Raw genomic sequence first — 27985 nt, 5'->3', positions numbered from 1 at the left:
CGGGGCCTCGGCCGCTACAGGGCCTGTGGCAGCGCCCCGCGGGGCGGGACCGCGCGGAGGCGCCTCTGGCTGGCGTCGGGCGCCGAGGCTTGCGGGGTCCCCGTGACGCCGGATGTGCCCGGGGAGCCGCTTGTCGCTCGCGGGCGGGGGCAGGCTCCTGCTCGCAGGGCTGTCAGTGTAAGTACCCGCGGGGGCCGGGTGGAGGTCGCCGCACCTGCTAGTGCAGATCCCCGAGGAGGCCTCGGCCGGCCCCGGCTTCCTTCGCTCGCCCAAGTGAAAGAGAGTCGCGCCGTGAGGCTCACAATGTGGAGTGTGGGGGTTTTATTTCGGGGGACATCGTCGAAAGTACCTGCCTGGAGAGCCAGCTCAGCCTGTGAGCTCACCTGCTGTGGTAGCCGGCCGGTGGAACAAGGCAGGCATTGCCCAGGCCATGTGCCTACCTCTGCCAGACCCTGCTAGAACAGGAGCTCGGCCTCGGCTACATGCGAAACAGAGGTGAACGTGGCTGTGGTCACATAACCTGCAGACGTTTCTGCTCTTGCCGTTTGGTCTCTGAGCCGGCTGAGACGCACAGCGTTGTGCTGGGCTGCTGCTGTGAGGACATGCCGGCAGCCGCTGGGGCAGGGTGCCCGGGAGCTGCCACGCACCAGCGGGCGCACATGGCTGAAGGGCCACGAGGCAGCATGTGCATCCTCTGAGGGAGAAGCAAGTGCTAGGCTGGGTATCCAGCCTGCTGCAGCAGTAGAGGCTTGTGCTGATCTGGGAAAGGCTTAATTGTCAATTTCCCTGCCTTTATTTCTTTTTTTCCCCCCACAGTGTTTTCTGCATTGACGCAGCCCTGGGGCAAAAAATGTGCCCTAAAGTGATGGAAAACTACGTGGCATCGATGGTGCTGAGCGCAGTTGGCGACACACTGGGCTATTACAATGGGCGATGGGAGTTCCTGCAGAGTGGCACCGCCATCCACAAGGAGGTGGCAGAGATGGGGGGACTTGGCAACTTCAGCATTCAAGGTTGGAAAGTCAGTGATGATACAGTAATGCACTTGGCCACAGCTGAAGCCCTGGTAGCTGCTGGAAAAAATCCAAGTTTAGCGAATCTCTATTCCCTGATTGCAAAGAACTACAAGGAGTGCATGAATGACATGGACGGCAGAGCCCCAGGTAACCCCTTCTGTTACATGGCCTCTTGCTAAAGGCTGTTCATATTGTTAACTGTGTTTCTTGTAAAGGCAACTGTGTTTCTTGTAAAGGCAAGGTATTTGTTTCAGGATCATCTAAAGAAAACAGAATAAAGCCAGCTGAAGTGGTGTAGGCTTCTCAGAATTAGATGAAAAAGACACTGTTTTGCCCCTGTTAACAAAACTTTCATACAGGAGTGTTTGAGGCCTGGCTTTGAACTCAGGGGAAGGATGTTGGGTTTTGTGATGGGGATGTGTCCTTTCCTACACTCATGGATGAAAACCAGAAACTCAGCCATGTATAATGCACGCCCTGAGGTGCTGTATTAAAACAACACATTTGAATAAAGAATTAATGCAGAACTTAAATTCAATAAATTACACATAAAATATACTTCAAAAGCACAAAGATCCTTCCTTGAAATTGTTAGGTTTATTAAACCCATTAAACACAAAGTGCACTAAGCCAAATTTTTGGCTAGCTCCACGTCTCTGCATTCTGTGACAGGATTGTCAAGCCACAATTTCCTTTTCTAAACCCTGTATTTCCATCATCTGTCTTTTCTTTGCACAGACACAGTGGTGCCTAGTTTGGCTCACAGGCAGTGGAGACTGGCAGTGTGCGCCAGGGGAGGTTTAGACTCGAGGTGAGGAGGAAGTTCTTCACTGAGCGAATTGGTCGTCATTGGAATGTGCTGCCCAGGGAGGTGGTGGAGTCACCGTCCCTGGAGGCGTTCAAGGGGAGATTGGACGTGGCACTTGGTGCCATGGTCTAGTCATGGGGTCTGTGTTGATAGGTTGGACTCGATGATCCTCGAGGTCTCTTCCAACCTTAGTTATACTGTGATACTGAGTATTCAGGAAGGCTGCCTTGATGGGCTGCAGTAACCAACCCATATACAAAATACTCCTGTAAGTTTACAGTTCACTCAGGCTTGCTGACCCAGGTCTTCCCTGAGGACTTCATGTGTCCCTGTGCTTGTGGCCCACTCTGTTCTGGGTGCTTGAACTTAGCATAGCCAGCAGGTCGAGGGAGGTGATTCTTCACCTCTACTCCGCTCTGGTGAGACCCCACCTGGAGTCAGGTGGAGTCACCTGGAGACCCACCTGGTGTCCAGTTCTGGAGCCTCTGTTACAGGAAGGATCTGGAGATGCTAGAGCATGTCCAGAGAAGGGCCACAAGGATGAGCAGAAGGCTGGAGCTGCTCTCCTATGAGGACAGACTGAGAGAGTTGGAGCTGTTCAGTCTGGAGAAGAGAAGGCTCTGAGGGGACCGTATTGTGGCCTTCCTGTATCTGAAGGGGGCTACAAGAAAGCTGGGGAGGGACTTTTTAGGGTGTCAGGGAGTGACAGGAAAAAAACCTAGAAATGGGTAGATTCAGATTGGATGTTAGGAAGAAGTTGTTCCCCATGTGGGTGGTGAGACGCTGGCACAGGTTGCCCAGGGAGGTGGTGGAAGCCTCATCCCTGGAGGCTTTTAAGGCCAGGCTGAATGTGACTCTGAGCAACCTGATCTAGTGTGAGGTGTCCCTGGCCGTGACAGGGGGGTTGGAACTCGATGATCCTTGAGGCCCCTTCCAACCCTAACAATTCTGTGATTCTAACTTGGAGCTACTGAGGCTAGGCTCTAATTTGACTGTCGCAGGCAGTGTGAAATACCCAGGAAACACTCACATTTGGCAGCCCTGTGCAAAGTTTATACAGCAAAAAGAAATTGCCGAGACATGACTGTTTGGAGTGGACAAAATATGTCAATGGGAAAGGCCAAATCCTGCACTGCTTGCTTAGGGCCATTGAGCATAGTGTGATAGAGCTATGCATTTCCAAGGTACACATGCTCCTGCTGCAGCCGGTAGGAAAGGCACTGAGAGCTTAAATCCTGACAACAGTTTAGTGCCCACTGACATACTACCTAGGGGAATACCCATTACATATCCTGAAAAGCTGGCTGCAGCCTAGAGTCTCCTTGCCATATTGATAAGTCCTAATGATAGAAGTTGCATCTCAATAACTTCTTTTGGCAGTTCAGAGTAAAAGGATGTTCACTGAGAACATAACCCGAGGCCAAAGTAAGTACTCACTGGGGAACTGCAGCCTTTAAGGCTGTGGATGGAAAGTTTGATGCTGCAGAGAACAGATTCGCCCAGAACAGTGGGGGAAAGTCACATTGCTGCCCTGCACAAGGGAGACCAGACTTGAACCCAAAGCCTTAAGTAACAAAGTCATCAGAGGGTCCCTCAAGTATGCAGCCCCAGGAGAATACTCACAGTTTTAGTTCAACGGCAAGTTAATCTCCACTTCCAGTATTGCTTGGTGATGTGCTGAAGCCCCAAATCCAGATAACAAAATCAAATGAAATAAGCCAGCATGCATATACTTCTTTTTTTCATGGCACAACTACATCTGCTTCAATAGGTCTTCAGGAAACCGCTTCAAAACTCTTGCTCCAAGTCCTCTCCTTGCAGAATTATTTACCACTTCAGCAGTTGTTTTAACTTGCCTTTTTTAAAATGTCGGTTGATTGATCCCCAACAGCTGTTAGTGTCTGAGCTCATGAAGTGTCTAGGAGGAAAGGAAGCCTAGTCTAGAAATAGTGTGCGGTTATACTTGGAACTTTTTCAGGTTGTCTTTCTTCACAAACCACTTTCTGCTTATATCTTTTCTTTCCTTATACTGGTACCATCATAGAATGACAGAATCAATAAGATTGGAAAAGACCTCAGAGGTCATCAAGTCCAACCTGTCACCCAACACCTCAGGACTAACTAAACCATGGCTTCAAGTGCCACGTCCAGTCCCCTCTTGAACACCTGCAGGGACGGGGACTCCACCACCTCCCTGGGCAGCACATTCCAATGGCAAATTACTCTTTCTGGCAAGAACTTTCTCCTCACCTCCAGCCTAAACTTCCCCCTGCACAGCTTGAGACTGTGTCCTCTTGTTCTGGTGCTGGTTGCCTGGGAGAAGAGACCAACCCCCACCTATCTACAATCTCCTTTCAGGTAGCTGTAGAGAGCACTAAGGTCTCCCCTGAGCCTCCTTTTCTCCAGGCAGCAGGAGACTGTGTCCTCTTGTTCCATCTTGAATGGTGTGTTAGCATGGAAAGTCATTATTTCTTGTAATGTAAGAATCAGAGGGGAAGTTAAGAAACTGTCAAATGGCAGTCTGAAACAAAAGGAAATGCTTTGCATAATGAAATTCTGGCTCTGGTTACCATGGGATGTTAAAAGGAATCTGAAGACAGGCATGGGTTCAAGCTAAGGAGACCAGCTCATGGTGGTAGGTCTGCTGGGGGGGTTATTGAACACACTGGTTTTGATCCGTATTCTGACTCAAGGGGGCTGTGCTCCTCTGTCTGCTGTAAGCCAGGCAGGTCATCTTGAGGAAATGTTGCACTTGCCTTGTTTTTTATGGTTGCCTTTTTTTTGTTTGGAGATGAGCCAATGGGCTGGACAAATGTCTGGCCTCACTAGAAGAGTTGTTCATCAGTTTACTGAAGGGTAGTAGACTAAAGCCAGCTTTGCAGACCACGTTGTGGAGGAAGAGATACTGCACTCAGTGCTTTCTGGCAAAACTGCAGCAAGGGAGATCTGGAAACCATTTCCTATCACCAAGGCAATGGGAAAGACTCATGGAGTGTGGGAAACTGTGATGAATCTGTGGACCCTTTGATGGGCCAAGAAGAGATTGGCCTTGAACACATTGCCTTGTACCCTTGAATGTCTGAGAAGCCCCTGAGCTGAAAGTACAAATAGCTTGTGACAGACTACTGTGTAACTTGCTGAGACAGAGAAACCGCAGCATTGAGAGAGAAGAATTTCAGGAGAAGAAGCTTCAGCAAATAACTGCAGCAATGTGACAGTAACCAGTAAGAATCTTATAAACAAGTTATTAACCAATTAGAAGTAGCCACACTAGCATAACAAACACACAACTATGTGTTGCTTGAAGAAATAAACAGTACTCTGCTCACTACGACTGTGTATGTAAGGCGATTCTGTCCCTTACTGTAACAGTGACAGTGGGGAGCTTGTGGGATGAGGCTAAACAAGTCAAAAAGCAAAGGTATATTGCCTTACCTTGCATCAGGGATTCTCCAGATGCCCTCTTCTATTTTTATGTGTCTCTCTAGATGCCTAGATATGTGTGTACATAATATACCTCATATATATATATATACACATATAGTATATTTGGCTTGTTGTAGGTCAGTTATTAAACAAATAACATTAAATGCAAGCAGTGTAAATAAATAATCAGTGGAGCATTTCTTACCCCCTTAAACTTTTAAATCACTTTCACAAACAGGTATTACCAGGTCTGCTTGGGAGTCTGCAGAATGTACAAGCAATTTAATTAAGGCACGGATATATATGTATGTGAGCAGACAACTGATGTTTTCAAAGGGAAGCTCAACTCCCTTAGAATAGAGTAGAATAGCATTAACCAGGTTGGAAAAGACCTTTGAGATCATTGAGTCCAACCTATCATCCAACACCATCTCATCAACTAAACCATGGCACAGAGCACTCCATCCAGTCCCTTCCTAAACACCTCCAGTGATGGTGACTCCACCACCTCCCTGGGCAGCACATTCCAATGGCCAGTCTCTCTTTCTGGGAAGAATTTCTTCCTAGCATCCAGCCTAAACCTTCCCTGGCACAGCTTGAAACTGTGTCCTCTTGTTCTGGTGCTGGCTGCCTTGAGAAGAGACCAACCCCCACCTGGCTACAACCTCCCTTCAGGTAGTTCTAGAGAGCAAGAAGGTCTCCCCTGAGCCTCCTCTTCTCCAGGCTAAGCAACCTCAGCTCCCTCAGCCTCTCCTCATAGGGCTTATGCAGATTACTGCTTCCTTCCCCACTACCTTGCCTATTTTCCCTCAGTTTCCAAGCTGTGTGACCCTGTCTCCTACTGATGTGTGCTTCTGTTCCTTTGTTTCTCGGGCTCTGCTGCTCCTAGGTGTTGCATGTCAGGAGAACGCGCTGAAGCTGGAGCCGGGGCGGCCGGAGGGCTGGAGGATGCCGTTCAGCCCGCGGGCGGGAGGCTGCGGGGCTGCCATGCGCTCCATGTGCATCGGGCTGCGTTTCCATCACCCTGCGGAGCTGGAGACTCTCCTGCAAGTCAGTATCGAGAGCGGGCGCATGACCCACCACCACCCCACCGGCTACCTGGGGTCCCTCGCTTCTGCCCTCTTCACAGCTTTTGCAGTGAACAATGTGCCCCCCCGAGCCTGGGGGAAGGGCCTGCTGGAGGTGCTGCCCCGGGCGAAAGCCTACGTGCAGAACACTGGCTTCTTCGTGAAGGAGAACATGGCACAATGGTAAGCTCTGCTCCCTGCACCAGCGTTTATTCAAATGAAAATGAGCCTCATGTAAGAGAGGGTAAACCCTGGTTGTACTTAAGCTTCAGTCATCAGGTTATGTAAACTCCTAGAGTGGCACATGCCTGCCGTGGGATTGAATAGATTCATAGTATCATAGTATCAGTCAGGGCTGGAAGGGACCACAAGGATCATCGAGTTCCAACCCCCCTGCCATGGGCAGGGGGAGGTGCCTCAACCACCTCCCTGGACAACCCATTCCAGGGCTTCACCACTCTCATGGGGAAGAACTTCCTCCTCACATCCAGCCTGAATCTCCCCACCTCCAGCTTCATTCCATTCCCCCTAGTCCTATCACTGCCTGATATCCTGAGAAGTCCCTCCCCAGCCTTCTTGTAGGCCCCCTTCAGATACTGGAAGGCCACAATTAGGTCACCTCAGAGCCTTCTCTTCCCCAGACTGAACAGCCCCAATCAGAAAGCCTGAAGTCCAGTGTGACAGTTTAGGCTGTGCCTTTAAGGAAAGGATAGCTGCAGAATTGTCTAGCTGAATGTTTGGGTGTTAAAAAAAAGGAAAACAAAGATTAATTCTACATGAATTTCATTGGTCAGATGTGAGATGTACCATAGCAAATCTCTCTCACATTCTTTTCTCTCACTCACTCCAGCACTCTGTCTCTCGCTGCTCACATGGCACTGTTCTGGACAGAGAGGGAGACCTCTTATCTGCAAACTTTGAGATAAGCATACTAGTTTTTCTCTAACAAAGCTTTTGAGCCTAACTGAAAAATTCCCTTAACAATTTTCTTCCTCTTCTTTTTTCTTTCACATTAGCTAGAGGGATTAAAGGGGAGGGGGAGAGAGGTTGGGGGGAACCTGAGGTGGGATCCTCCTGGGGAGGATTTCTGTGTTGTTTTCTTTCCTGTAAATTCTTGTATGATACTGTAAATACTGTGTGTTTTGTATATCTTCATTGCCTTTCATTATTGCTTGCAAAATACAGCTTTCCTTCACTTCTCCAGCTGAGTTCAGCTGTGCTTTTTGGTCAGTGTGTGTGGGCTAAAGCATCACACCACTACAGCCAGTTATTAAAAAAAACTAAAAGGACAAAAGGAAAAAGCAGATAGTGTTTGGGTCATGTATTTGTGACATTTTTAGATCCAGTATGAGGCAGCCAGACTTGTCATCTCAAGCAGTCATGATCTGATAGAAACTGGGAGCTCCGTTTGAAAGTCATACCCAAATCTGGCAGCAGATTCAGTGTGGCTGTGTGCACAGGGACACGTCCAGCCAGGGTTAGAGAGGTACTCTGAACTTGGGAGGATGACTCAGATCTTGCTCTGAGCTCGACAGGAGCAGGTGCTAGACTGCATTCTTCCATGTGACTAGAGGGAGGGGGAATCTAATGCAGAGACACATGGGTGGACATCTGCCCTTTTGCCAAACCATCACAATTGGCTTTTGACATGGCATGTTTTCAGCTAGTGCCCGGCCTGCCTGTGGGGAGCTCAGATTCATGCTTCTGCCATGGGATCTTTCTTACAGCCCCTCCATGCCATCTCCTCTTTTGCAGGCATTACTTTGAAGAGCAATGGGAAAAATACCTGATGGAGCGAGGCATCTCGGATGGGGTCTCTCCGCCCACCTTCCCCCGCAAGTATGGTGTGAAAGAGAGAGACTCATTCTACACCTCCCTCAGCTATGATGGCTGGGGGGGAAGTAGTGGGCACGATGCCCCCATGATTGCTTATGATGCACTCCTGGGTGCTGGGGACTCCTGGGAAGAGTTGGCTCACCGGGCTTTCTTCCATGGAGGTGACAGTGACTCCACTGCTGCCATTGCAGCCTGCTGGTGGGGTGCTATGCATGGCTTCCAGGGGGTCAATGCCTCTCTCTATGCCCACCTGGAATACAGGGACCGCCTGGAACAGGTGGCCAAGGACTTGTACCACATTGCCTAGGTGGGGGTGGCCAGGTCCTCCAGGGGCACTCTTACTTCAACTGCTGCCCCTCACTAACTCAGGGTTGTGCAAACTGTTTGCAAAGCTCCTGTATTAAAGCACACAAGTGGAAGCTGGACCTGTGCCTGTTCTCTGTGTGTTGGCTTCAGTGGCTTGGCCATTCTGGAGCTGGCAGTTTGGGGCGTGTGGGTGGAAGGGAAGCAGTTACAAGGTGGCTTGATGTGAGCACCCAATAGTCCTTTGAGCAGCCAGGCCCTGAGACAGCCCTCCTCTGCTTGCTGCACAGTGTCTGTTCCTCAATAGGAACAGGAGCACCTGCTCCAGGATTGCTAGCCATGCTCCTGCAGCAGGACAGGCAGCAAACCCACTCAAGCTGCCCCAAACTAGGGTTCTGCCCATAAAGCCTGCTAGAGGGATTCAGGGACACATGGCTGATGGCAGGGAGCATGTGTGAGCTGGCAGAGCTGCCTCCTAGCAATTTCAGGGTGGGTAGCCAAAGCTCGTTCTCTGCCACTGTCAATGGGGAGTGCCAGGGACACCACCTGACATCTACATGAGCAGAGCTAAACTTTCTGGGCCTCAGCACAGTCTATAGCAGAAACAGCCCATGGTAATATACTGGGGGGAGTGGGGAGGTGGGGGGGGCAAACAGCCAGCTGTGTCTGAGCACAAGAGTTTTCTCACAGTTATTTCAGCAGAGGCTATTTTTTGTTACAAATAGGTGTGAGAAAAACCCCAACCCAACCTTACAGCTGTATCAGCAGTGCATTTTGCACATTTCACAGCCCTTTCACTATACAGGTAAGAGAGGACCAGACCACTTCTCTATTTCAGATAACATGGGGGGAGGTGTTTAAGAAGAGCCTGGATGGGGCACTTGGTGCCATGGCTTAGTTGATTAGATGGTGTTGGGTGATAGGTTGGACTCGATGACCTTGAAGGTCTTTTCCAACCTGGTTCATTCCATTCCATTCCATTCCATTCCATTCCATTCCATTCCATTCCATTCCATTCCATTCCATTCCATTCCATTCCATTCCATTCCATTCCATCTCCTATCCTATCCTATCCTATCCTATCCTATCCTATCCTATCCTATCCTATCCTATCCTATCCTGCCATTGACCAAACTCTTACTCAGGGTAGAAATGGATAATGAAAATCAACAGTCTGCATTTTATATCAACATAAGCAGCTTCTGTAGTGAACTGTATTCTTACATCAAGGTTACCAAAGAAGATTTGTTCAACTTTTGCTATGGATAAGGTTATTAAAAAGTATCTTTTTCTCTTTTTTTCCTTCAAACTATGACACAGCAAAGTACTTGCTATTTTCAAAGCCATTTAAAAACTCAGCTGACTCTGTTCAATGTTACAATTATAGTCATAGAGTCATTAAGGTTAGAAAAGACCTTTAAGATCATTGAGTCCAACCATAACCCAGCTGCCATGACCACTAAACTATATCCTGAAATGCCACATCTACACACTTCTTGAACACCTGCAGGGGTAGCAACTCCACCACCTCTCTGGGCAACCTGTTTCAACTCCTCACCACTGCACAATCACTAAGCAGATAGAATCATAGAATCAATAAGGTTGGAAAAGACCTCAAAGATCATCAAGTCCAACCTGTCACCCAACACCTCATGACTAACTAAACCATGGCTTCAAGTGCCACGTTCAGTCCTTCTCCGAATACCTTCAGGGATGGTAACTCCGCCACCTCCCTGGGCAGCACATCCCAATGGCCAATTACTTTTTCTGGCAAGAACTTTCTCCTCACCTCCAGCCTAAACTTCCCCTGGCACATCTTGAGACTGTGTTCTATTGTCTGGTGCTGGGTGCCTGGGAGAAGAGACCAATCCCCACCTGGCTACAACCTCCTTTCACGTAGTTGGAGACAGCAAGAAGGTCTCCCCTGAGCCTCCTCTTCTCCAGGCTAAGCAACCCCAGCTCCCTCAGCCTCTCCTCACAGGGCTGTGCTCCAGACCCCTCCCCAGCTTTGTTGCCCTTCTCTGGACACCTTCCAGCAACTCAACATCTTTCCTAAACTGAGGGGCCCAGAACTGGACACCACAGTGAGAAGAAAGTTACTGTCAGGGAACAGGGGTGGTAGGAGAGAGGCTTGTTGACACTGGGGAGTTCAGCGCACCGCTCCGCAGAGCGCGCTCACAACGGTGTAATGAGCCCGAACCTGACACAAAGCAGCAGCGAGAGGAGTCACAATTTCAACACGGTTTACTACAGCTCTCAGGTGTGTTGTATAAAACATGTTTTAGTGCAACATAGTACAAAGTTGGGGTTTTTTGTTTTGTTTGTTTAAAAAAAAAAAATCCCAAACATTTTTCCACATCATGCACGGCTAGGGTAGCTCTCTTCAGGTTCCTTACAGAAAGAGACAGCAGAGAGAGTGGTTTGAAAAGCTTTGTTAAAACGTGTTAACAGGAAGAGTCTGCCTTATAAAAACAAACATTTGAGACTGGGCCAACTGGGACCATTGCACTGCCAGAGCAACGGAGAAATGTCACCAGCAAGTTCAGGGACCACGTTGGGAGTCACTTCCTGGGAACATCTGGGCTTGGTGCAGGAACCACAGGCTGGGAGCGGACCCATTTCAGCCAGGGGCAGGGGGCCGCAGGAGAGCCCTCCTCCTGGAAAGCCCTGCTCTGAAGCAGACAGGCTGGTGAGCAGAGCACGGCTCAGATGCAGCACCGTGCTCTCCCAGGAGAGAATGGCTCCTGTCAACTGCATTTGCTCTCTTTCTTTTCCTTTAAAGCTGAAATGAGTTGCAGTTCCTGCCCAGGAGCAGAATGTACAACAGATAACACATTTAGGGAACGATACCCACTGGCTGCTGCTGCTGCCGTTTGCACCTTGGTTCTTCAATTCCATTCACTCTCATCCACTCTTTGCAGACGCCTCATCCAGAAAGGGAAGACAAGTGTGTGGGTGTATGATACACATATATATAGGAGTGTGATATTATGCATATGCTGGGGCCAATAAGCAGTTATGTCTTCAGGAGGCAGACTCTGCAGAGGAACGAGTGAAATGGGGGCGTCTCAGCAGAAGAAGAAACCAATGCCATTGTGGTGGAGGAACAGAGGTGGCTGACTTTGAATGTCCTGGTGTGGGATGTCTGTGGCCACATGGGTCCTCTCCCAGGTGTGAGAGAGGATGCACGGAGCAGATCTCCCACCTGAGGCTGCACCACCTCTGACAAATCAAGGCATCAGGGTCTAACCAACTAGTGCTACAGAGCATCTGCTGAGGTCCCCGTCTCTTCACAAAGAACAGGCTGACCCTCCCGAAGAGGACAACGTCTGTGGGTATGGCACCACTCTAACGCGAGGCAGGGGGATCTTGCAGCTGTGCCCATCTGCCCCCGGCTGGCTTCAGCCATGCTGCAAAAAATATATGGCTGGATTTGCCAGGAAGACATCAAGGAAGACAACAAAAGGCCATTTTTGGCAAACATTTTCTTCCGCCAGACATAACGCTCGGGGCGCAGCGGGGAGGAGGCGGTTTCCTCCACAGGACAGGGCAGGGGTACTTGGCATTACAGGGTACGGGAGCTCAGGTGCCCCAAGTGGCTAGAGCCCAGGTTTGGTTCGCCAGAGCCATATCTTTCACAGAAAGAACAGCATTTCCTGCCACCGTGACTGCCAGGAGGAGGAGCTTCTGGAGAAATGGTTTCTGCTCCCAAAGCCCCAGGAATGAAACACGGCAGATGCTTGCACACAGAGGGGCAGAGCTCTCACGGCCCAGGAGATGAGGAAGCCCCCAGGGTGCTAATGTGGTGCACGCTTCCTGTGTTGTCCAACCTCCCAAGAGGAAGTAGTGGAAGCCGCAAGGAAACTCGTGACACATGGTAGCTGATTGCACATCCCCTCTGTGTGGCATGGCTGAAATTGGATTCCTTAGTAGAACCATTCAGGGGCCATGAACCCAACCGTGGAGCTTCCCCTTTTTCCCTTCTTAGAGTCATTACTTTGGTCAGGTTGAAGTCTTCAGAGACCAGATCCAGCCACCCATCCCCAGGTGACAGGGGCACAGAGAGGACACGTCTCATCAGAGGTGGCAGCGTGAACACCAGGGAGCACAACTCTGCTAAGATGGACCATACAAGGACCCTCTTTGCTACCAACACAGTCAGGGCTTTCTGGTGTCCTCTTTCTATCTCCCACTTCAGTTCCTGGTGACAAACTGTATTACTTTTGTCTTGACCACAAGTGAGCTGAATATTAAGTCTCTCCAAGACCTGGGAATGCTCCCAAAAGGTGGTTTGTTTCCTCCTGAGAGAACAGCAAGATGAAGGAGAGAATATGCTGAGGCTACAGCCAGTCTTTGAGATGGACCTCCCAATAGCCCAGCTAATCTCTTCAGAGGTGAAGTTGGCTTTGTCTGTTCTGGAAGAGGGAGAAGCTATCTCCTTGTACCTTGGGAAAAAGCCTTCTTCACCACAGCACTGAATCTGATGAGGAAGACCAGTCTGGTTTGGAAAACATGTATCAACTTCCATAAAGTTCATCCCAGGACCAACCACCACCTGGGAACATCTCACTGTGTGGAGGGCTGGGGAAGCCTACAGTTGAGTGACTGAAAAATAAAGAGCAACATAAAAGTAATGGCCCAAAAGAGAGGAACTGATGGGAGCAAAATTAATCTTAGAGGAACATCTGCTATGTACAGCAAGTGCAGGGACCCTCTGTCCATTGGGGTGAGGGGATGCATTCCCACAGCTGCTGGAGTAAGCCTCAGACCTTTCTGTCCCTGTCGACTGGGCACTCTGCAGAGCTCAGCTGCTGCACCAGAGCACACAGACACTGAAGCAAATGAAACAAGAACATCAAAACCCACTCCACTCCTTAGGGTTCCTGGTGTGTCTCTGCTCCTCTCTCTCTCTGTGTCCTCCTGGGCACCTCTGCCTTTTTAGTCCATGGTTCCTGGGTGGATGCTGAGGACTGGTGGCTCTAGGCAAGTGGGAGAGTAGTTGAGGTGAGGCTCTTTGATCCACAGCAAGGGGACCCCATTCTTGCCCTCTGAGTTCTTGTTGGAGTTTCGGCTCTTGAACCGCACCAGGAGAATAGTGATGATCAAGATGCCAAAGATGGGGAAGGGGTAGAAGAACACAAAGTAGAAGAGGGCATCATTGGAGCAGATGACAGACTGCAAGGTGGAGCCTGGGAAGAGACACAAGATAGTAACATTTCATGGCTTATCTGCAATGCAGGGCTCACAAACTTCTTCAGAAACAAAACCCCAGGGGTGTTAATCTGTGTTGGTGCAGGAGGTGGGGCTCTGAGAAAAATGCCAATATTGGGAAACACAGCAGCAGAAAAAAGTTATTGCAGGGCATGTTTGGGTTTTATTCCCCCAGGAGCTTCCTGAATGCTAAAGAGTCCTCCCTGGTGTCTTTATGATGTCTTACAAAGTGGGGAGGCCTTGCAGTGTTGCTTCCCTCAGTGGTGTATCCAGAGGTAGTATCCCAGGGTATCTCCTTAAAAGGTCCACAGAACTCTCATGAACTCAGTTATCTTATCTCTGGGGCCTCTAAACCATCCAATGACTTCAAGAGCTGCTGGGAGGAGACCCTCATGCCACAGCCTGCACCCTTGTGCACAGCTAACCAAATTCCATGGGGTTTTCCAAAGGGGGGCACCTCCACTGATTTGAAACACAGATGTGCTGTGCAGTGCAGATGCTCATGCCCAAGCAAGAGCTGGTCTACAAGCCACTGAGGTGACTGGGAAAGCACTGGCACCACAGACTTTTCCCAGTCCCACTCCTCCTTGGCCTTTTTGTCTTGGCTGAACCAAAGACATAGGGGGACGGCAGGGCCATGCCTCCGTAAGGGTTGTTGCCTCTTCTCACCTGCATCCTGCACGTGAACAGCAACTGTCCCTGACTCCTCCTCTGCCAGCCGGTACCACACACCGTTGGGGTCTGCCAGCCACTCCTCCACGCGGCACGAGTAGTTGCCCGTGTCAGCACCACCGGCCTGCAGCACCGTCAGCCGGAACAGCACCGCTGAGAGCCTCTGGAAGCGCAGGCGGCCCTCCCAGCGACCAGCCTCCGGGCTGAAGATGGCATCAGGGCCCACACTCAGCACTGCTTCCCTCTCCTCCTCCTCCTCCTCCTCCTCCTCACCACTTGGCTCTTTGGCCCGCAGGTTGTACCATGTCACTGCAAAGTGAGACTCTGGACTGGAGCGGGATAGGATGCTGCAGTCCAGTGGGAAGGACTCCTTCTCCTGCACTGTGAGATTGGCAGTGGCTGTGTCCACCTGCAACGTGGGATCTGAGAGGACAAAAAGGCAGAGGTGAGCACTGAACAAAATGCTATCATCAAAGCCAGCCTGCCCCGGCACAAACCGACTGTCACACTCCAGTACTAGGCACAATCTAAGCAAAGCCCAAGGCCTTGAGGCAGCTTGCCCAGTCCCACTGGTATCTTTGTGGTCAACCCTGCAGGAGCAGCATCCTCACCTCATTGCACACAGTCTGGCACAGGGACGAACAGGAGTTAGCTGCAAGCACCATGTTACTACCCTGCCCACACCAAAACATGGGTGAGTGTGAGGGGAGAAAGCTGCTGCAGCTCATCCAGATGTTCTGGATGAGGAAACATGTCAAGAAATCCCGAGGCTTTGTGGAGGAGCTGTGTACTCCTGCTCCTCAGCTGCTGGTGCAGACAGCACTGCACTCCATGATGATTTTTTTTTATTTCTTTGGGACCACTCACAGAACTTGAAAATCAATGTGCCAGAAGAGGAGAGGATTTTTGCCAGTAATCTGGGGAGCTCTTTAGTTAAGAGGTGACTCTGTGGAGATGTCCTCAGCTCAGACACAGCAAGGATGGCTTCAAAAGTCTCCCTCTAGTTTTTTTTTAACATAGTGCTTGCTGCAAAGCTAGAGATGCTTTTACCCAACTGAGATACATGGCCAGAACCCAAGATGAGTTGATTAAGGGCTGACTTCAAGAGCAATTAACATTTGGTTTAGTCATCATGCCAGGGAACACATACTCCAGGGATCGCAATCAGTCTGGATCTAAGCTTTCATTTAAAGATTAAAAAGCCATTTCTGACGTGGAAGCTAAGCAGGAAGGGCAATCTGATAGCTCACTGAAGACAGAAGTGCTTTCTCCTCCAGCAATGATAGCTGGGCAAACCCTCCCTCACTGGGGCCCTGGGTGTCCCTGCAGAAGGAGGCTGCTGTCCCCCAGCTCTCATCAGCCACTCATCTGCTGTGCCCAGGCAGAACTTCTCATTACACCACCTGCCCTATGCTTTCACAATGCTCCCATAAAGAAAATCTTCATTCAGACCAGAGCTCTGCAGGCCACACAAGGATTTCCAGTTCACGGCTTCCCCAGGAAGACTCCTGAGCAGAAACAAGAATGAGCTAAGTCCTGAGATTCTGGGGACTACTGATGTAGGAGGACAGAAAGGACAATGGCTTGTCAAAACCAATACAAAGCCTCCCCCACCTCAACAGGTTCAGCAGATGCTGTCTGATGGTGCTGAGAGGTTTATTTGCCCCACTTTGCTCACAGTTACAGTCCTGGAAGATGAATGTGGAGATCCTTGCTAATGAGACATGAGTCACAAGCTGTGCTATTTTTAAGTTTAGTCATTTTGTTAGCTACTGGCTGCCATGGAAGAAAAACAAACAACAACAAAGCACTTCGAGGGGAAAAAAATTAGCTTGAATTAGTGCACCCCCAACTCCCCCTCTTCTTCCCACTCCATATCCTTCTGAAATTCAAAATGAGCCTCAAGGATTTCCCCTGCTGTTCATTTCTCCTTCCATCAAGACTGGCAATTCTCATCCCGGATGAAGAGCTGCACTTACAACCATGTGGGCATGCAGGGTATGGGGACTGCCTGGCAGGGACAGCAGTGTCTCTGCTCAAGCCACCTTGGCCAGCAAAGTTTCCCAAGCAAGGACCTGGCAGATAAAGGCTGTGCTGTCACCTGAGAGATATCTTCCTTTGCAGTACAAATTTTCTCTGCCAGGATGACCACTAAAACTCCCTGAAGGGAGGTTGTAGCCAGGTGGGGTTTGGTCTCTTCTCCCAGGCAACCAGCAGCAGAACAAGAGGACACAGTCTCAAGCTGTGCCAGGGGAGGTTTAGGCTGGATGCTAGGAAGAAGTTCTTCATTGAATGAGAGATGGCCATTGGAATGTGCTGCCCAGGGAGGTGGTGGAGTCACCATCCATGGAGGTGTTTAGGAAGAGACTGGATGGGGTGCTTGGAGCCATGGTTTAGTTGATGAGATGGTGTTGGGTGATAGGTTGGACTCGATGATCTCAAAGGCCTCTCCCAACCTGGTCTGGTCTATTCTATTCTATTCTATTCTATTCTATTCTATTCTATTCTATTCTATTCTATTCTATTCTATTCTATTCTATTCTATTCTATTCTATTCTATTCTATTCTATTCTATGCCATTCCATTCCATGCCATTCCATCCCATGCCATTCCATCCCATGCCATTCCATCCCATGCCATTCCATTCTATTCTATTCTATTCTTCTATTCTAATACCTCTACAGAATGCTACCCTTTTGCCAGCAGAGTTAGAAGGGTGGTAACTCACTGGATGGGCAGGTGTAAAGCACCACAGCAGTACTTGCACAGTAGTAGTTGATTTAAATGCTGGAAAGCACCCAGCAATTGAGGACTGTAACAGTTGCTTGGTTACTTGACCTACAGCCTTTAACACAGACGAAAGCTAAGGAATCCACATTTTCCAAGGTAAATTGTCCCTTCAGTTTATCTGTTGTTAAAATAGACTAAACTGAGCAGCGTACCCTGGGAACTTTCTTCAGGAGGAGTCCACAGGTCCTGGTCAGCCTTTAAGAACCATCTTTTAGAAGCACAGGGGCAGGCAATTCCATTGTGTCACAAGTCAGGCAAGTGGGGCAAAAGCTTGGTTGAACAAGGAACTCCTCGTCAAGCTCAAGAGGAAAATGGGATTGTATCATCTCTGGAACTGAGGTCAGGCTTTGCAGGAAGATTACAGAGCTTTGGTTCATGTTTGCGGGGAGAAGACACAAAAGGCTGAAGCGCAGTTAGAGTTGAATTTGGCCACTGCTGTATCAGCTAGTGAGAAAAGCTTTCTTAAGTACATTCATAGCAAGAGGAAGTCTGAGGAATAGATTGGACCAGTACCTGTTGAAGATGGTCATCTGACTAACAGGACTGAGAAAAAGCAGAGGCATTCAGTGTGGTTTTTTTGTCTCAGTCTTCAACAGTACTGATAGACTTTGGGTTGCCTGGTCCCCTGAATGAGAGGACTCTGGGGGTGGGAACAGTGACTTTCTATTTGTGGACACTGACATTTTAAGTGACTAGCTGTATCAGCTGAATGTTCACAAGTCCATGAAGCCTGATGAGATTCTTCTAGAGTACTGAAGGAGATAGTGGCTGTTATGGCAGGACCCCTATTGACCATCATCCAAAAGTCTTGGGAGTCTGAGGAGGTCTGGAAGCTAGCCAGTGTTGTTCCAATTTACAAAAGAGGTGCAAGGGAAGACCCAGGGAACTACAGGCCTGCTGGTCTAATGTCAGTTCCTGGAAGAATTATGGAAAAGATTATACTGCGTACTATTGGAAGAAGAATGCAATCATCAGGTACAGTTAGCATGGGTTCACCAAGGAAAAGTCCTGCTGAACTAATTTGGTATCCTTCTGTCATAAGGTCACCTGGCTAATGGATGAAGGGAAGGTGGTGGATGTAGTTTTTCTGGGTTTTAGTAAGGCCTCTGATACTGTCCCTCACAGCATCCTTCTGGACAAGGTGAGGTATATGGTGTGCTTGATGAAGAACTGGCTGAAGGGATGAGCTCAAAGGATTGCAGTGAATGGGGCTACATCTGGCTAGTAACCAGTTACCAGTAGTGTTCTTCAGGGCTCAATTCTAGGGCCACATGTCTTAAATGTATTTATCAATTAGCTGGATGCAAGAGTTGAATGCACCATGAGCACATTTGATGATGAGACCAAGCTGGGAAGTGCTGCTGACTCTCTTGAAGGACAAGATGCCTTGCAGAGGTTTGGAGCATTGGGCAGTGATTAATGGGGTGAAATTTAACAAGTCCAAATGCCAGATTCTGCACCTAGGATAGAGTAACACCAGGCATGTGCACATCCTGGGAGAGGTGAGGCTAAAGAACAACCCTGTAGAAGGGATTTGGCAGTGCTGGTTGATAGGAGACTCAATATGAGTCAGCAGTGTGTCCCAGCAGCCACAGCTTATGAGGGGATTATTCCACTGTTTTCAATGCTGGTGTGGCCTCACCTTGAGTGCTGTGTGCAGTTCTGAGCCCCTCAGTTTGAGAAAGATATGAAGGTCCTTATATACACCCAAAGGAGGGCAACAAAGCTGCTTAAAGTGTTGCAAGGAATGTCCTGTGAGGAGTGGCTGAGCACTCTGGATGTCTCCAGTTTGGAGACAAAGAGACTGAGGGGTGACCTTATTGCACTCTACAGCTTCTTGCAGAGGAGAAGTGGAGAGGGAAGTGCTGATCTCTTCTGGACTCCTAGGATTCAGTGATAGGATGTGTAGGAATTAAAGCTGTGTCAGGGAAGGTTCAGACTGGGCATTAGGAAATACTTCTTTACTGAAAGGGTGGTCAAATCCTGGAACAGGCTTCCTAGAGAGGTGGTTGGTATGTCCTGCCTGTCAGTGTTCAAGAGGAATTTGGACAATAACCTTAATAGCATACATTAACTTTTGGTCAGCCCTGAAGCAGTTGTAGGTCTCTTCCAACCAAAATGGTCACATTCTGTTCTATTCCATTCACAACCATTTGAAACTGGCATTTCCTCCCTGGTTTGAACTTCTGTAGCACTTTGTTCCCCACTAATCCTGGAGAGACCAAGAAGCACCTATGGTGATCCCTGATGCCTGCCCCTCTGTGTCTGTGGGCAGCCAGAACAGTGGGTTTAGGCAGCAGGATCCATCTGAACCACTATCACTGGCATGAAGGTGGCGAGGAAGCCCCTATGTACTCCACTGGCCACATAGAGGCAGGGTCCTCATAGTCAGCTCCTGTCTGATCAAGAAGCCCAAACTCCCACCCCAACCAACAGAACTCTTGGAGCTGGACACCCCACATCTACTTCTCCACCCACGCAACAGGCATCAGCAGAATAAGAAGCTGCCTAGACAACAGCAAGGACATTGACCTTCTCTGCTGTTCTCTTTTCATGCAAGGGCCTTTCCCCAGGGTACATGCCTGGGAAGCACAGATAGCTTCTCCCATCTCATTCTCAATCAAGATGTGAATAAAATCAGAAGCCCATCTTACTGACTCTCCCAAGTGCTGAAAAAAGAAAAAGCATTTGCAGATGCAGCAGTGACAAATTCTTAAGCTCATCTTGCACAACTTGCTCCATACTCCTTCCACAAAAGCAACGGTGCACCCAATAAGACATACAAGAAAGCATCAGCACTGTCTGCAGCACAGCAGTTGTGCTCTCTGCCCAGGCCTGCTGTCAATGACAGACAGATGAGGACACATGCCTTCAGTCCAAGAGGGCAGAGCACTGCCCAAAGCTCTTGGCAGGAAATCTTCCTCACCTGGTTGCTTGACAGTGAGGGTGATGAGCCCAGAGATGTCCTCTGCTCGCTTGTACCAGCGATCACTGGGGTCAAGGAGCCACTCCTCCACACGGCAGTCGTAGGCCCCACTGTCCCGTACGGTGGCATTTTGGATGGAGAGGAGGTAGAGACCTGGGGAAGGGCTCTCCAGGTGCAGCCGGCTCCGCAGGTCGCCCAGCGCCGCCACGTCCCCGTATCGCAGGGTGTTCTGGCGGCTCAGCCGGGCCACCACCTCCTTCTCTGGGTGGCCAGACCGCCAGATGTTCCACTCCACCAAGAGCTGAGAGGAGGGGCTGGTTCGGCTGCTCACCAGGCACTCCAGGCTCACCCACTGGTTCTCCAGCACCGTGATGTTCTTGTGGGTCTGATTCACCTGCAGGCGGTTATCTACGGGAGAAGGCCATTAGAAATGCCAGGTGAACAAAGGTTGCAAGGGCCATTTGTCTCCCCACAAACCCCTCCGGCATGGCAGGAGCAGGGAAGTCATTCTGCCCTGTGCTCAGTACTGGTTAGGCCACACCTTGAGTCCTGTGTCCAGTTCTGGGCCCCTCAGTTTAGGAAAGATGTTGAGCTGCTGGAAGGTGTCCAGAGAAGGGCAACAAAGCTGGGGAGGGGTCTGGAGCACAGCCCTGTGAGGAGAGGCTGAGGGAGCTCGGGTTGCTTAGCCTGGAGAAGAGGAGGCTCAGGGGAGACCTTCTTGCTGTCTACAACTACCTGAAGGGAGGTTGTAGCCAGGTGGGGGTTGGTCTCTTCTCCCAGGCAAGCAGCACCAGAACAAGAGGACACAGTCTCAAGCTGTGCCAGGGGAGGTTTAGGCTGAAGGTGAGGAGAAAGTTCTTCCCAGAAAGAGTGATTGGCCATTGGAATGTGCTGCCCAGGGAGTCACCATCACTGGATGTGTTTACAAAGAGCCTGGATGAGGCCCTTGGTGCCATGGTTTATTTGATCAGATGGTGTTGGGTGATAGGTTGGACTTGATGATCTCAAAGGTCTTTTCCAACCTGGTTCACTTTGTATTCTCTATTCTGTATTCTGCTACTGTCCTGGGGTATGATGAAAGAAATGAGGAAGGGGAAGAAAAGAAATTATAGGGAAAAGAAGGAAAAAAAGAGGAGGAAAAGAAGCCAAGCTTTGTGTTTTTTATGGCCTTCTGAAAGTCTCAGGATAGCCATCCACAATGCCCCATTCAGTACGGAGAACTGGGAACACAATCTCCCAGTAGGACCTGAGGGGTCCTAAGACACTTTTGTCAAGGGAGATCACACCTCCAACTTTTCTCATCGTTCTCTTGGAGCCCTGTGACACCCTGATCAGTAAGCTCTCCTGCTGTGGGAAAAGGGAAAAAAGCAAGGCAGAAACCCGATAGCCATGAAGGAACCACCACTGCAAAATGAGAAGTGGCATGAAGGCACAGGCACACACAGTGTTTTGCTGCCTTGGGAATGTCCCTGGTTTCCACTCCAGTTTCACTGACATTGAGGGAGAGACTGCAGTCAGCTCTTTTATGCGAAATGACGTGTTAAACACTCCTGACTCCATGGCTTCTTTCCAGGGGCACAGTTTGGACTTCCCTCCTACAGCTGCTGCAGCAAGTGGTGGGCACTGTACTTCCCAGAGAGACAGGCAATGCAAAGAGGGAGGCAGATCACAGCTCCCCACTCCCTGACCGCCCCCCACAGGACTTTGCACAGAAAGGAGGAGCTGGGACTGGCAGTGAGTGGCACGCTGTGGCCTGCTGTGCTCCTTGTGCAACCAGGCAAAGCTGCACTGGGGACTGTACTCAATATCCCTCTTGCTTCCTCATCCACAGAACTTGTGTCTAGCCAGCCAACTCTAGACCCAGAAAAAGAATTGAGCATCCTAGTCCAGCCCTGCTATCCAGCTGTGTCCCTCCTGCATGTGGGATTTTATCCTCCAGGCACCTGGAATAAGCAGTGACAAGGCTTCCTCATGAAATATTGATGATGCTCTGCCTCCAAAGCACACAGGGGCCCAGGCTGCTCTCAGTGAAAGCACTTCCCTCCATACCTCCCTGCATTGCACAAAATGAGGGCTGTCTCCAGCTTGTGGTGGTCATCTTTAGATCCTCCACCAGTCCACCTTTACCAGTAATGCCCGCTGCCACAGAAACCACCATCAGAGCAGACTTCTCCTTTCCCGGCAGCCAGCTCCCCACCTCATGAAACTTGTTACTAGTATCTCATGTGCCCAGCACAGAGGAAGAAGACAAGCTCCCCAGGCCTGCTAGGATATGGGCACAGAGTAACACTAAACTGTGTGCAGAATGTAAAAATGCTTTCCCAGGCAGGCACACAGCAGTTGTGTCTCAGAAGGTCGCTAGTCGACACTCTTGCTACATGATGCTCTTGAGGATAAGGAAACCTGGCTGGATACAGCAGCTCTAGATCATAGTGGAGGGACAGCCTTCATGTGGGGACAGTGAAATTCTCACCAGCCCAGTCTAAATGGAGGAGGGTCACATCAAAGGTGGAAAACATCCCTCCTTCATGCAGGGATGTGTAGGGATAATGACACAAAGAGGAGGTGACCTGGCTGTAGCAGAAAGCAAAGCAGAGGATTCCTGCTACTCCAGGAAAGCTCACTGAGCTTGTGAGCCATGCACATCAGCTGACGCCAAGATCCCTCTGGTGGGGCACGTGGTACCTGGCTGCTTGACGGTGACCTCTGTCCGGCCCGACACCTCTTCTGCCAGCTTGTACCAAGCATGGTTGGGGCTGAGCAGCCACTCCTCCACGTGGCAGTAGTAGCTGCCGCTGTCTCGGACCTCGGCCCGCTGCACCGTCAGGCTGAAGAGCCCGCCCGACGCCGAGCGCTCAAACTGCAGCCGGCCCCGCAGCCCCTCCTCCTCCGCATAGGTACCGTACTCGAAGGCTGAGCTGTGGGTGGTCTTCAGGATGAGCTTGCCATCTGCATCAGAGGGCTTGTGGACATACCACAGCACAGCAAAGTGTGAGTCAGGGCTGGTCTGGGATTTCACCGAGCAGTTGAGGGGTATGGGCCTGTTCTCCACCAGCGTGATGCTCCGCTTTGACTTGCTCACCTGCAGCTTGGTCACTGCAAGAGAGGAAGAGAGAAGGATGAGGAGAGGTGGATCATTAACACAGAAAAGAAACTCACCTGGTTCAGGGAAGGCCAGAGAGTCATCCCACAACTGCAGGCACGGCTGCTCTTGCCTGGGTCCCACTTGCACTAGACCTTTAAGGCAAAGATGTTTAGATGTTCTCTTAGCAGATCTTCTCTCTTTCAATTCCTCCCACCGTGTCCCTCTGCAAGAACCTGCCTTTTCACTTTGTCCTTTACAAAAATTCCCTTTCTTAATTCAGTATGATTTAAGGCATCAAATCTAGCAAGAAGGCTACACTTCAACTCAGTGGGTTTTTTTCATGGTACAATCACACCACTTGCACCTCAGGGCAATGAGATGCTTATCAGTTCAAGACAAAACCATTTCCAGGAAGAGCGAATTAAACAAGCTGTTACAGGCCAGCCGCCGCGGTGACACGGAACCCACACACACAATAGCTAGGGGTGCCAGTGTGGGCACAACTAGAAAAGAAGGAGCACCAGACTGCAAAGGATCAGCAGGAGCAAGCTCCAGCAGCTAGCAGATCTGGATCCAGGTCCACCACAGACAACACATCCAGGATAAGCCACCTCCCTCAGCTTCCCAAGCCAGCAGCAGTTCCCACATGGGTAGCTAGGTGCTCACACAGAGCCAAGGATGACACAGCAGTGTCCTTAGCTTTTGCCCGTGCAAGGAGAGAGACACACCAGTTTGTGATTCCTCTCCCACTACAGAACAGATGATATGGTCCCTGCTGCATGTGTTCAGGCTGTGCTTCTTACCAAAGCCTTGACCCAGGGCATTCCCATCTCCAGGGCAGGACACGAAGCACCCTCCTGTGACACTTGTGTTTGGTGTGCCCTGAAGCCCTGCTGGCTACAGCATCAAGGAACAGCTCCTGTCATTGGATACATCACTTGTCCCAGTAGCTCTGCCACCACCTCCCTTCCTTTGCCTCTCCTCACATGGCAGCTTCCCTCTGAAAGGATGCATGCTGTCTTGCCACCAGGTGAAGGGACCCTGCTGACAACTGGTATGGAATCACAGAATTGTCAGGGTGGGAAGGTACCTCAAGGATCATTTAGCTCCAAACTCTCTGCCATGGGCAGGGACACTTTCCATGAGACCAGGTTGCCTAGATCCACATCCAGCTTGACCTTAAAAACTTTCAGGGATGGGCCTTCTACCACCTCTTTGGGCAACCTGTTCCAGTGTCTCACCACCCTCATGGGGAAGAACTTCCTTTTAATGTCTAATCTAAATTTACCCTTCTGCAGCTTGGATCTATCACCCCCAGTCCTATCAGTACCTGACTCCCTAAAAAACTCCCTCCCCAGCTTTCCTGTAGCCCCCTTCAGATACTGGAAGGCCACAATAAGGTCTCCTCGGAGCCTTCTCTTCTCCAGACTGAACAATCCAAACTCCCTCAGCCTGTCCTCATAGGAGAGGCATTTCCATCTCTTAAAACCTAGGAAGCACCCTGGGCACCAGTGGCACAACAGAAGTGTGGCAACACAGACAGACAAAAGTGAAGGCTGACAGGGGAGCTGTGCCCATCTGCAGCGTGGAAACATGTCCCACACATCTCGTGTTTGTGAGGAAGTAACACCTCCTCTCTCACCAAGGCACAGGCTCCTCACCATCATGCTTTGTTTCCAGCTTCTCTTGGGCCCTAGGGTCTCGGATGCCTGTAAGCACAAGCAGTGAGTGCTGAGAGAGAGGTTGGGCACAGCAAACAGCACTGGATGGGAGGGGGGAACTCCCACCACAGCACGCTTTCTGCTCTAACACAGCATCTGAGATAGGCATCCTGGTATCATATTAGGTGTTCCTCTGGAGCCTGCACCACCCATGGCTTTAATCAGGATGGCTAGTAAGGACTCCACAGTTGTGTTAGGAGTATGGCATGCAGACAGTGGAGGGAGGGAAACAGTCCCTTGTTTTTCCTCCCTGGGGACTACAACCTAATGGAGAGACGTAGCACTACCCTGTTGTATTTCTGCCGTACCCCAGACAGACTCTTTCCCCTTTGTTTCACTTCAGGATGGCAGCCTTAGTCACAGCACCCACACTCACCCCACCTTTTTCATTCACTGGTGGTTAAGAAAGGTTATTTCAAGCACTAATCAATCTTCCAAGTCCCTGGGAGACGAACCAATAAAGGGGAAGGTGATACACAGCAGTTTCCTTTCTCCCCCAGCCCCCTTTCCAAACAGTTTATTTTTAATTGGTACTGGATTATTTTCTGCAACCGTTACTAAGGAAACCTCTGTTACTATGGCAACTGTGTATGTTAAGTCAGGAGCCCTATATCTATTAAAATGCAGTATATCCACATGCGGCGTGTGCTGGGGTGGCTCAATATCAACACACTTGGAGACAAAGCCAGGGTATGCAGAGAGCAGAGCTGCTGCTGAAGTGCGAGCATCCCTCCCGGCACTCTGCCCGGTTTGCAGCACCTCCAGGGGATGACAATGAGGAGGATGGGCACGCAGGAATTTTAAGCCTGGTGTTTGGGGCAACAGACCTCGCAGCTTGTGTGTGACAGATGCATCCCACTGAAGCAGAGAGGGCTTCTTACTGGACCATAATCACAGCAGTTCTCATTGTCTAGGAAAATCACAGACCACCCCCTGAGGTCATCCAAGGGCTGTCGGGTGGCCTCCATGCAGTTCTCCCTGCTTCCATGTGGCACCTGGTGTGGTGGTTTCAGGCTATGCCCTTTACAATTCAGTTACAGATTCTGAGCAGAGAAGTAGAAATATATAAATCAATAACTCTTGGGTGTAAAAAGGAAAACAAAAGACAATTCTAAACAATTTCACTGGGTAAATATCCAGAATAAGAGGAGTTGTAGGTTGGACGCGATGATCTTGAAGGTCTCTTCCAACCTGGTCTGGTCTGGTCTGGTCTGGTCTATTCTATTCTATTCTATTCCAATTCTGCCCTCTTTTCTGTCTCTTCTGATCTCTGGCTGTTTTGCTTCACTCAGGAGAGATAACCTGCTTATCAGCTGGCCTTGGCTAAGTCTAACTTCTCTGTTCCTCTCTCTTGTCCCTTTTGTACAGGGGGGTAAGGGGAGGGCAGGGAGGGAGAAGCTGGTAGCTTCCCCTGCTCCTTGGCCAGGGGGGTCCTTGTGCTGTTTATTAATTGCAAATACCTGTATAATATTGTAACTCCTGTCTATTTTGTGCATATCCATTGCATTCCATTGTAGAGTGTAGATTGTGCTTGCAAATACAGCTCCATTTGCTTCTAACTGAGTTGGTCTGGCAAAGCTAATGCTGGGGGGGGAAACTTCAACCCACCACACCTGGGAAGACATTTGCTTTTGTGGAGGTGAGGGAGGTGGGGAAGACAGCTTATTAACTCTGGTGAAAATTACATCTTCAATTCCATGCACACACCTCAGCCTTCCCTGGCAGCCACTGCAGCCAGCCTGCAGGAATTTGCCCACGCATGCACAGCTTCCTCCAAATCTTGATGAGATGATCCCTTCTGCTGCTGCTACAGTAAGTGCAGCAGGCCCTGGCAGGGAATTACTGGTCTTCCCCTTTGATAGACCGCACGGGCTGACACCGGTTCATAACACCTTTGCAAAGTCTCATCCAGATTAGAGGTATCAGTGATATGTAATGACACCCCTGCCAGGGAGCTTCTCATCTAACATGAATTACTTGCCTAACAGAAGCACACCAAGGAAAATGCAAGTACAGATTTTGTCTCCCTCCCACAGAATTAAAGAGGGCATTCTCAGTCTTTTACAATTAGAATAGAACAGAATAGAATAGAACAGAAAGAACAGAACAGAATAGAATAGAATAGGAATTCACCAGGTTGGAAAAGACCTTTGATATCATCAAGTCCAACCTATCACCCAACACCATCTAATCAACTAAACCATGGCACCAAGGGCCCCATCCAGTCTCTTCCTAAACCCCTCCAGTGATGGTGACTCCACCACCTCCCTGGGCAGCACATTCCAATGGCCAATCTCTCTTTCTATGAAGAACTTCTTCCTAACATCCAGCCTAAACCTCCCCTGGTACAGCTTGAGACTGTGTCCTCTTGTTCTGGGGCTGGGTGCCTGGGAGAAGAGCCCAACCCCCACCCGGCTACAACCTCTCTTCAGATAGTTGTAGACAGCAAGAAGGTCTCCTCTGAGCCTCCTCTTCTCCAGGCTAAGAATTTGTGAACACCTAACGTTTCTCCAGCCAGGGGCTGGCTCCTGCACAGTAAGTGGGCACAGATGTTTTCTTCATTACCTTTTGCAGATCCCATAGAAGTAATTCATGGCTTTTACAACTGAAAAATGCTACACTGAAAAAACTGTGGCAAAAAAGGTTCCTTGGGACATCTTCACCTTTGAGCTGCAGGCTGGTTTGCTTGTTCATGCAGGGAAGAGATCCTCTGACCACAGCCTGGTGAAGACACGGGAAGCTTTGTGAGGTGGCTCACATGCTTGTCCTCCCATAAGAATGAGCATCATGCACCATTCACAGAGATGCAAACTAATCCAAAGGGCTCACTTGGCATTTAAGAAAAAGAATTTTCAAAGGGAAGAAAAAAAACCCCAACCCTGAAGATAGTGTCCCAGGGTGTGGTGATGGTGATGGTACGATACGAGGTCAGAGTGCAGCTTTTCCCATGCTGGTGGCAAGTTCACACCGGTACGAAGCAGGTCCCTCTCTGCCCCGTGCAGCTTGCCAGGTCATGTTTAAAGATGCCTACTGTGACATGGAGCTGGCACATGAGTGAGACTGCAAGAAGACTGACACCCCAGGCACCAAGCCAGCCGAACAGACATCGCCCTCCTGACACAGG

General features: G+C 49.8%; 3 protein-coding genes across 4 annotated transcripts in view; 1 reads left to right on the top strand and 2 right to left on the bottom strand.

Annotated features, from left to right (window-relative positions):
- CD80 (CD80 molecule) overlaps positions 1–3461 on the bottom strand; it is a 57113-nt gene extending 53652 nt beyond the window's left edge. The window contains exon 1 of the mRNA XM_068144696.1: positions 3448–3461. The gene's annotated coding sequence lies outside the window, so the exon portion shown is untranslated. The remainder of the gene's footprint in view (positions 1–3447) is intronic.
- Positions 8–8578, top strand: ADPRH (ADP-ribosylarginine hydrolase). Its single transcript, XM_068144693.1, has 4 exons — positions 8–177; positions 817–1163; positions 6140–6500; positions 8073–8578. Exons 1-4 carry the CDS (start codon positions 113–115, stop codon positions 8458–8460), a joined length of 1161 nt encoding a protein of 386 aa, XP_068000794.1. The 5' UTR covers positions 8–112; the 3' UTR covers positions 8461–8578.
- Positions 8579–10682: 2104 nt separating this feature from the next.
- The window catches only part of IGSF3 (immunoglobulin superfamily member 3), a 119965-nt gene continuing 102662 nt past the window's right edge, over positions 10683–27985 (bottom strand). For both annotated transcript variants that reach the window (XM_068144691.1, XM_068144692.1), the window contains 4 exons: positions 22741–23151; positions 20056–20463; positions 14337–14762; positions 10683–13645 (listed from right to left, as the gene is read on the bottom strand). In XM_068144691.1, the coding sequence (XP_068000792.1) occupies positions 13395–13645; positions 14337–14762; positions 20056–20463; positions 22741–23151 (1496 nt within the window). In that variant the 3' untranslated portion in view covers positions 10683–13394. The remainder of the gene's footprint in view (positions 13646–14336; positions 14763–20055; positions 20464–22740; positions 23152–27985) is intronic.

This window comes from Melanerpes formicivorus, unplaced genomic scaffold, assembly GCF_026170545.1.
Source record: "Melanerpes formicivorus ecotype bairdi unplaced genomic scaffold, bMelFor1.0.p_v2 SCAF_11, whole genome shotgun sequence".
Classification (NCBI taxonomy): Eukaryota; Metazoa; Chordata; class Aves; order Piciformes; family Picidae; genus Melanerpes; species Melanerpes formicivorus.
Note: the sequence above shows the minus strand (reverse complement) of the source record. Positions and strands in the feature narration are given on the sequence as shown.